This window comes from Athene cunicularia (assembly GCF_003259725.1).
Source record: "Athene cunicularia isolate RWA chromosome 3 unlocalized genomic scaffold, athCun1 chr3_part1, whole genome shotgun sequence".
NCBI classification, from domain to species: domain Eukaryota; kingdom Metazoa; phylum Chordata; class Aves; order Strigiformes; family Strigidae; genus Athene; species Athene cunicularia.
Window position 1 is genome coordinate 55,948,025 of NW_020799097.1, and position 10,522 is coordinate 55,958,546.

The 10,522-nt window shown below is 40.7% G+C and overlaps 1 protein-coding gene across 1 annotated transcript; it reads left to right on the plus strand.

Annotated features, from left to right (window-relative positions):
- The first annotated feature begins 639 nt into the window (after positions 1–639).
- Positions 640–9,897, plus strand: GJA1 (gap junction protein alpha 1). The gene is made up of 2 exons (XM_026845403.1): positions 640–894; positions 6,820–9,897. The coding sequence occupies exon 2, from the start codon at positions 6,836–6,838 to the stop codon at positions 7,979–7,981; it is 1,146 nt and encodes a 381-aa protein (XP_026701204.1). The 5' UTR covers positions 640–894; positions 6,820–6,835; the 3' UTR covers positions 7,982–9,897.
- Positions 9,898–10,522: the final 625 nt, after the last annotated feature.

Genomic DNA, 10,522 nt, shown 5'->3' on the forward strand with positions numbered 1-10,522 from the left:
CCTGGAAAGAGTTTCCTGGAATGTGAGATCATTTCTTCATTTCTCCCATGGGATGGACACATGCACACACACACAAATAATAATAAAAAAATGTGTGATGGGTATCTCCTGTAGAAACAAACATGCTGCTCCTGGTGTGTACTTTCATGTATGCACGTAAAGGAAATAGACCCAAGTAAACAGTGTTCACAACAAAAAGTAGAGAGGGCTTGAGAGAGCTTCCTCTCCTGCATGGTGGCAAGGAGGGAATGGAGACATCAGCTCTGCGGTCCAGCCCCAGCATCCAGGAGGTTCACGCTGGTTACCCATTAATCCCTTTCATGCATTTTTCCCTTTCTCTGCAGTGAAACTCCTGGTGCACACCAGAGAGCGAAGTTGTTTCATCTGTCCTGGGCAAGCCCAGATCTGGATAAACTGCCACCCAGGTGCCCTCAGTGACCGAGGGTGGGGGGTGGTTGGCTGGCTGGCTGCTGACTGCCCTTCTATTTGTTTTGCTACATCAGCAAGAGTGGACTTTCATGCCTTCGCTCTCTCCTTTTCCCCGGGCTGGTTTTTGCTGTGCCTTCAGTTCTGTCCCTCCTCCCCCACCTTCCTCCTCTCCATTTGCAGAGCGCCCCTCCTCCTGGGCTGCTACCCCTCCTTTTCCCCTCCTCTTTCACAGTCAGAGGCTTGAAAACTTGTTAAAAGCTCTCCCAGTGTTCCAAGTTAGAAAAAACTTTTACGAGGTATCAGCACTTTTCTTTCATTAGTGGAGAAGGAAGGATGAAAAATACAAAACAGCAGTAGACTTTTAAAGTTTAAATAGACAGGTCTGAGTGCCTGAACGTGCTCTTCCATTTTACTTTAACCCTCCAAAGAAGTATTCTGATCCAGTTTCACTGCTGATCAGCAAGGGTAAGTTGAAAGTTTTCCTTTTTCATCTTTTTGTGTATCACTTCTTCTGAAAACACTTTTTTTTTTTTTTTTCACCCGAAGAATTTTGTGTTACAGCGCTGATAGTTGAACTTGTTTAAAAAGATACCTCTATAAAAGCGTAAGTTCTTTTAAAGTGCTAAGTTCAAACTTGTAGGAATTCTTTGCTTTCTTTTGTGATATGTCTATACGTTCCTTCAAATATTACACTTTTACAACTTTTAACCTTGTTCCGCTGAAGGAAAAACTGCTGTGAAGTTGTAAGCGCAGGGCTGAGTTGCAGACTTGTTGCTAATGTTTGGGTGAAATCGCTTCTCTCTACTTGTCTCAGGCTAAATGAGCTCCTTTAAAGAAAAAAACGAGGTGCGCTTCAGTCTCCTCTGTTGTACCGAAATTGCATCAGAAGTTTGTAACAGGGAAACCTTGTCCTGAGTGCGTCCCGATTCTGCCCCACACTTTTTGCTTTCATGTGGGAATCCTGATTGATGCCTAATGGTGTGTGCAGAGCAAGGTTCTTAATTAGGTGCTTTGTTAAATGCTGCAGCTGCTGAAGTGGTGACTTACACGTGGTCTTCCTGATAAGTTTTCCCCTTTTCTTTTAAAATAGATGTGATAAAATCCAGACGTGGGTTATGGATTTTTAACCTGGTTTGTGTATAGTTACTCTGTTTTAGCAACCTCGGTGAGGGATTTTAGGGAAGGAATGTGAGATACCATGATATGCCTTACCACGTTGGCGATGTCTGTGAAAGTCTTGGGTAGATACAAATGAAAGTTGTCTAGGAAGAACTGTGCAAAAAGATCCGCAATATGTGTCATATTCCAGTATGACACATTCTCTTTATATTACTTTGAAGACTTAATACCAAAATGCAGAGGGAAAAAAATGCTTGAGCAGCATCTCTTGGAGAGCTAAAAAGCTTTTTACTTTGCAAGACTTGGAGTGATTCCTTACAGCAATTGTTACTTGCTGCTTGCCAGTAGTTAAAGAGCAACACGAGGAGGCAGGAAAAAGAGCCTTCAGCTGAAAGACGAAGCAAGAGTCTATCTTATCGAGTAACACGTTCTCCTCTTAAACCAGAATATCGTGTGCTTATGTGTGTCCTCGCATTTTGCCTTGCGATAACCAGTGAGCCTCCTGAAGTGACCTCTTTCGTCTGAGGAATTCCTTTTGATTTTTGATGTGAGATTTCTGATGAAAAACCCTGATAATGGGGGCAAAAATGGGCTACAGACACCTTGTGCTTCACTTCTGTGTGTGTGCGCACACAGGGAGCAAGCTGGAGGACTTGCGTGAAGCTTTCATCCTGCCATTTTTAACATCTGGACAGCACACTACACTGCAGAATTTATGCCTCTAGTCTTTGGGATGTTTACTGAAGTGTTTCCTTCAAAAACTTCAAAGCCAAACACTGGCACTGACCCATGATACCTAACAAGCATACAAATGGGAGAGGGGTGAGCAGCAGGCTGAGTTCAGACGAGGGAAGAGAGGGACACAAGGGATTTGGTTTGGACGTAAATCTGAATGCTTATACACTCAGCAGCTCAAACAGATTCAACGCTGAAGTTATCTCAGCTCTCATATTATGCAAGCCTGAGAGATTAATTTTATTTGAATCTGAAATGAACGTCAGTTTAGGCCAAGGATTCCTGTGGGTGTGAGGAGAAGGGTTAGATGACATTGAGCAACGTATCTGTTTCATCAGGTATGTTGCTCTTTCCCCCAGTCTGTGGTATCCTCCTCCCCATGTTACCCACTGAATTTATCTTTCATGGAGACACCTGGTCTGTTTATGCCACACGTATGTTTTAGAAATCCAGATTTCAAAATCTGCAAGCAGAAGCATCAGAGGGCCCGAGGACCCCTGAGGGAATTCAGCATTTCTTCTCTTAATTCCAAAGTGACTCAGGAGAGGGATGAATCTGGGCAGTAACACAGAGGGTAGACCTGACTTGTACAACGAGAAAATGTCTAAGAAAGTGCTTACAGTTGCTTTGTTTGCAACTATGCTTTAGAATTAAATTGGGTGGAGAGGGTGCAATACAAGGAGAGGCAAAGGCTATGGGGTAGATTCTCTAGCATCTGACCACCAGCAATACTAGCAGTTGTGACACTTTAAATTCTAGTTACTGCAACCATTTAGGTCCAGTGGATGAAATTAACTGAAGATAGTCTGCAGAGCTACAAATGAACAGCACCTTCCCAGGGAAATGTCTGGGAGACATTTGATTTTTGTCAGATTTCAGAAAACTATCCTTCTCTATTCCAATCCATCCAAACCCCGTCAGTTGTACACCTCAGCTGTTTTCTCTGCAATGCTGGTTGCTTTTGGGAAATAGTCGATTGATGCTCAAAATCCAGAATGTTCTCTTGTTTCCTATTTATGCGTGTGTGAGCACACTGAAAGTAGGAGAGGTAGGAAAACCAAAGCTTTGGCCTGTTTTCCAACTGCTTCAGCTGCAAAATCCCATTTTAGATTCCACTCTAACCCTTACTGCTCTTCTGTCCACTACCATATGTAACATTGTACTCAGACCTGGGCATGTTACCACAGCACTGAGTTTGCATTATTCTTCCTGGAAAATATGAACCAGATGATATGATGAATGCTGTCCATAAAAAACAGTTCTAGAATTTCTTAATTGTGGCTTACAAATCAAATTTCTTATATGTGGTCATCCAAAATGCGTGCAGATGAATGCTGTCATATCTCCTGCTGCTCTATGGCTTTTTTTCCTGTCTTTACCCACACACAGTAGGACCTGGAAGAAATCCATCTTTAAAAGAGTTTACTAGGCCAGCCTTAGTCTGTTTCAGAAAAAGGTTATAATCCTGTAGAGTAATAATCGGTAGGAATTTATGAAACACATGTACTCATCATCAGCCATATTCTTAAATTTCTGAAGTACTGAAATTGTGCAAATCGATCAGGTTATCCACCTCTGTCATTCAGTGGACTCAGTTAAGGGGTTTGGAAGTATTAAAAAGTGTTTAAGTCCAGAATGCTGAAGAAGTGTTTTTAAGGGTTATCTGCCATCTATCCCAAACTATTTACAAAGCTAGGATACTTAACTGTTTGATACAAAACCTCTTTTTATATGTACTAAACAGATATTGTAAACAGTTAATTAAAACTGTCTTTCAGTGTCCTGAAAGTAAACAAGTTAGATCCAATGAATGAATTTTTTTTCTACAAGAAAGCAAAGTACTGTGTTTCATAAAGCAGTAGAATCCACTTAAGCAAAGGAATGATATATTTGTGCCACCACAAGGTTATCTGATTAACAGTACAATGTTTTGAATTGACGTGGGGGTTTTTATCACTGGCAAAGGCTAGCGTGTAACTGATCTCTTTAAAAAAAGTTGCTTTTCAAAACTATGTATGAGTAATTCAAGCATGGAATGTTTCCTCCTGGAGTTTATATTGCCAGAGGACAAATGAAACTTAGCAATTTTGCATGCTGAAGCAAATTAAAAAAAAATAGGTAGTAAATTCTCAAAATATTGCAGGTGTGGGATTAAGTAGGTCAAAACTGAAGTAAATCACGTTGCATTAATGGACCAGAGTGGAGTGTAATTAAAAAACAAACAGCACGTAACTGCCTAGAAATAACATATCTCTGTTTTCTTAATCAAACTTTCAATCTGAAATAACATTTAGACGGTAAAAAAATACATTGAGTCTGAGGAAAGTCTGTTAATGCGGTAGTTTCAAATCATCGGAAAACTGACTAATTAAATCAAGAAGCTGTTACTTGAAAAAGGCTTCTTCTGTCCACTTCCACTTCTAGGACATGGAGCAAACAGCTTGCTTTTAAAACAAACTTCACGTGTTGTATAGTTACAGTCTGTTCTCTGTTTAACAATCCCAGCTTGAGGAGGAACGTGGTCACATTTCATTCCAGACTTTCCAGAGACCTCCGCGCTCGTGTGCCTGACTCCTGCTCTGCCACCCCCAGCCCATAAACACACACACACTAGCCTTTCCCGGGAAGGACTACAGCTGGGGACGGCTGAAGGGATGTGTCAGAGACAAACATGCTGTGTAGTTCTCCCAGCGGAGGCTCCCAGATTTAAAAGTGTGAAGCAGGTCTGATCCTTTGATGGGGCTTCATTCATAGGAAGGACTAATTGCGTGAGGAAGGGTCTGCGCGCTGCAGTAGGCAAACTTCAGAGCGAGCTGACTAAGCGGGCTGAGGAAATGGCCCTGGGGTATTTTTCAGGGGTTCAAAGATAACTGACATCTTGGAGCTATCAGAGCGAGTACTTTAAACACTTGTCTCCCATGACTCTCTCAGACTCTTTCCGATGGCAGGAACGGTGTGTTTTTATTTGGCATCTATTGTTATGATTGAGCTTGCCAGATTTACAGTCTTGTGTTTCCAGTGACTCACTGCTTCTTGAAAGAAAATCTCCTTGGTGCTAATATTTCCTATTTTATGAATTACCCAAAAAGGGCTTTTTCTATAAATGACCTTTGCTAGGGAATATATCCATGATGCAATGGGGAGGAAATAATTTGGACATTATCAGAACTGTTAATACCCGGAACGGATTACTCAGCATGTACACAACAAATATCTGTACCTGGCAGCATCTACTTTAAAGGGGGAAACTGTGATTATTTTTCCTTTTAAATGCCCGATTTCACATGCTTGTTCATGTGGATCAAGTTAAGTTTTTATGCAGATAAAATTTCTGCTCTCCAGTTGATAAAAATCCTGTAGTAAACTTTGGTTTTCCTAGGAATCTAGAACATCAAGCACACCATTTAGTTTCTTTTATGTCATCCTGTGTGTTTCCAGATATCTGTGAGAAGCTGCCTATGCCCCACTTTAAAATTCAAGTCGAGAGGGACAACTTAAACTTGGAATGCAAACTGCCCACCAGGAGTTGCCTTGAAAACAGAAAGAGCTCATTCACCTTTTTTTTCTAAATCTTTTTTCTTTTCAAAACAAAGTGAAGGAATTTAAATACAAAAAGATGCAAATACAAATCTGAAACTACAATAAATCAAGCCACAGATAAACAGGAAACCAGTTCCTCCAATGTGGTAACATGAGCCTAGTTGTGCTTCATGGGTTTACTATTTTTGGTTCCTTCATAAAACTATAGGTAAAGAATACTAACTTTGATGTTCATGCTGCAAATACTAATGTATATACTTTATTTAGATAGCAAGTTTTTTCTGAAGTTGAGTATAGTATAAATTTGGTAGCATTAGGAACTATCCTGTTAATTGTATTACACATAATGTAGTTATATCCAAGCGCTCAGTTTAATGTTGCTGTAGGAAAAACAGCACATATTTTGCACTGATAAAATTTTAGGTATTCAACCCTAACATTAACCTGGCATATAACCTTCTGTCTTTAGGTTATACTATGGTTTGCTTTCTTACTCTCTTAAAGAGTGAACATAAAAATTACCGTGAATGGACTGCACTAAAAGAGAGAAATGTTTCGCGTACTCCTAGCATATTCAGGCAGTGCCACTACGTACTTCCACACCCTGCTTCAGCAGTGTGTCACAGCAGTTTTGTACCTGAGGAAGGTGTAGATCATTGAACTGAGGCTGCCACCAATGAAGCTGAGCCAACCACAGTGGCAACTGTGGGTTGTCATGGACTTCTTGAAAACTGGAGTGAAAATAGAAACCTCATTTGTAAATTGTGCTCTGAGACATGATATGTTACTTTCTCTTTTCAGTTCCCCTGACTTCCTAATCCACCTGCAGACTAATTAAAACTCTGGTTTCTCTTCAGATCATGTAAAACACGCGAATTAAAACAAATCTGACATCACTGCTTTATTAGCCTGGCTCTGTAATTCACTGTATGAAAGATATTAAAGCTCTGTCTTAACCATCACTCTTTTTTTTTTTTCCCTTGTGTTGTTCTTTAGCCACCATCCTGTGAAGATGGGTGATTGGAGTGCCTTGGGAAAACTTCTTGACAAGGTTCAAGCCTATTCAACTGCAGGAGGGAAAGTATGGCTGTCTGTCCTCTTTATTTTCCGAATCTTGCTATTGGGGACAGCAGTTGAATCTGCTTGGGGAGATGAACAGTCTGCTTTTCGGTGCAACACTCAACAGCCTGGTTGCGAGAATGTCTGCTATGACAAGTCCTTCCCCATCTCCCACGTACGCTTCTGGGTTCTGCAGATCATATTCGTGTCTGTACCTACCCTTTTGTACCTAGCACATGTGTTCTACGTAATGAGGAAAGAAGAGAAGCTGAACAAAAGAGAAGAAGAGCTCAAGGTGGTCCAAAATGATGGTGTGAATGTGGATATGCACCTCAAGCAAATAGAAATTAAGAAATTCAAGTACGGGATTGAAGAGCATGGCAAAGTGAAGATGCGTGGGGGGCTGCTCCGTACTTACATCATCAGCATCCTGTTTAAGTCTGTCTTCGAAGTGGCTTTCTTGCTGATACAGTGGTACATTTATGGGTTTAGCCTGAATGCCATCTACACCTGTGAGCGAGATCCATGCCCGCACAGAGTGGACTGTTTCCTCTCCCGTCCAACTGAGAAAACCATCTTCATCCTCTTCATGCTGGTCGTGTCCTTGGTGTCTCTGGCCTTGAACATCATCGAGCTTTTCTATGTCTTCTTCAAGGGTGTCAAGGATCGTGTCAAAGGGAAAACCGACCCTTACTCCCACAGCGGTGCCATGAGCCCTTCCAAGGACTGTGGCTCCCCCAAATACGCTTATTACAATGGCTGCTCCTCACCGACCGCCCCTTTGTCTCCCATGTCTCCACCGGGTTACAAGCTCGTTACCGGAGACAGGAACAATTCTTCCTGCCGTAACTACAATAAGCAAGCCAGTGAGCAAAACTGGGCCAACTACAGCGCAGAGCAGAACAGAATGGGGCAGGCTGGCAGCACCATCTCCAACTCACATGCCCAGCCCTTCGACTTCTCCGATGAGCACCAGAATACTAAAAAACTGGCGTCAGGACACGAGCTGCAGCCCCTCACCATTGTGGACCAGAGGCCGCCCAGCCGAGCCAGCAGCCGAGCCAGCAGCAGGCCTCGACCTGACGACCTGGAGATCTAAGCTTCTAGCTGCAGTACTTGCTCAACTATGAAACGACGTGCATCAGAAGATGCAGTCAGTGCTGATCTTGTTCCAGTGGAGGTGGTACTTAACAGTCTCAAGCAGGAGATTTTAAGAATCATAAAAACAAACAAGCAAACAAACTTTTAAAATACTTGCTGTTTTGGGGAGGGATGTGGGGCTGGTGTGGGGTGGTACAGTACACATTGGTATTTAATGTAGCTGGTTTAAAGAGTTTAAATACTTAAATAAAAAAAAAAAAAAGAAAAAAGAAAAAAGGTAGTCAGTACTAAGGTAGGGGGTTGTTTTTCTAGAAAGGCTGTAAATATCTGAGTGTATGTGTATGTGTGTACTATCATGTTTGTTTCAAAAGAATCTTCTGTAATACTAAAACCCAATAATAACTCACATTTGTCAGGGTGAAGTGCTGCCTGAAGATGAAAACATTTTTCCTATTCAACAAGCAGAAAAAGTCCAGGATTGCCTCTGATCATTTCCCTGTCAAGAACATTCCATTCTTAGAAAGTGCACTTTGAAGGTAAACTTTCCCATGTGGTCCTCCAGGTTGTCAAAAGGCTCCGGTGAGGACAATATACAACCTTTGAATCATTCAACTCAAATTTCAGACATGGCCCACCAAGAAATACTTTGGTCACCTGCTTTTCCAGCCTGTCACGCAGGTAGATTTTGTGATGTGCGTAAATGGAATGGCTCCACACTTGTAGAACCAGCAACCACGCTTTCTTGCCCACAGCAATGTTCGTGTCCTGCTGCTCACATACAATCTAATTAGCATCATATAAAATCCAGTTTGCTGCCACTTGCAGATTTAAGCCTTAAGACAGGCAAGCAACTGCGTTTAGTGAATTTTATCACACCTTTATGTATATTAAAGGTGTACGTATGTGTGTGGATGTGAAGGTAAAAGTATACACAAAACACTCTCAGAAGCATGCATTGAGAAGTAAACGCACACAGATTACTTGCAGTTGACACTTCCTTATGCATATTGTGAAGATGTGGGCCACTATGGTGTTTACATTCTCTGATTCCTTCAATGCAAGTGAAGCACATGTCATTATATTTTTTTAATTCTATAGAATATTTCCATGGATCCTAAATGGATGCTTTTTTAAAAGTAAAAATTAAAGTGGGCCTAATCCTGGATGTCTTGCTCTGGAAAATCTCTCTTTGAAGTCAGTGGGAGTTTTGCCTGAACAAAAGCTACAGGATCAAGGCCAAGATGTAGCGAATCATGTTCTTGCTGGCATGAATGATTTTCTTTTGTAGAAGTTAGTGGTGGAAAAGACCCATTAGGTCATCTAGCCAATCTATCTCCCTGATAGGTAATAATGATGCTTGAATGATAGAAGATGTAGTACTGTAAGCGAGCTTTAGTCTTTTATGTGAGAAACTTAGAAGAAATGCTTTGTGCTGGATTAATAATAAAATATGCCTACATGACTTTTGCAGTAACTGGTATTTTTCTTGTTCTAAGTATTCACATTTACTGAACTGTAGTGTTCACTCCGAGTTTGACAGTTAGGTCCTTCTAGATGGTTCTAGCAACTTTAGTGTTTACACGTAGATTTTGTTTGAATTGCAAGTGAAGTTGAAAGGATTTTTAAAGAGTACAATTCTAGCTAATTTATTTGAAATATATGCTAAAGAAATCTACCAGTTTCTTCAAATGCATAGCCTCTTAGCTGAACACAGATTGACCAAGGAGATACATAGCTTGGTTTCATTTTGCAGCAACACGGATAAGTTGTTTCATTTAATACATTATATTAATTTGCTTGACATTCCATGTTAAACTACTGTTGTGTTCAACTTCATTGCATGTATGCAACCATAGTCCGTCGGATCATGTTGTCTGGAGAACATTAGTCAATAAAGTTTTAATTTAGTATAAATATATTTTCTAAATGCCTTTTACTTGTTTATATGTCCGTATATCTTTTGTTTCAGTCATATAATCCAAACTTCTTCCTTCCCTCTTCATTTTTCCCCAGTCACTCTGCATTTCAGCAGTATTCTTGATTTAATCCATCTGGATTTACTTTGAACTGAAATTTCACAGGACCAGATTCAGATACCCTCACAACACTGGAAAAACAAGCATTATTCATGCCACTCCTGGAACAAAGTCATACCCAGCATGAACTACTGTAATTCAAATCTTGCCATGAGCCTCAGAAAATATATAACTATTTGCAAACTAATTTAAAAAAAAAATAGTACTAAGATGCTATCATGTAATTTTTCAGGCAACTTTTACATACAATCTAGATTCAACATTATGAAACCATTGCCTTTGGTTTACATTTCCCCATGTAATCAGAGTTCTTGATGGACTTCAGTTTATGGAATGAAATCCTCATTCCTTCAGAGTCAATGGGAGACATGTACTGATTTTGATAAGACTGGGATTTCACATACTGTCTACTGCTTCACCGTTTAGGTCTCTGTCAGTAACGAAGACATACAGTGCTTGGCTTTCCAGCACTAGACTCTAAAGGAAAGATGGTTTCAACTCTT

Coding starts and splice junctions, on each gene's coding strand:
- GJA1 (XM_026845403.1), top strand. CDS start 6,836: ATGGGTGATTGGAGTGCCTTGGGAAAACTTCTTGACAAGGTTCAAGCC.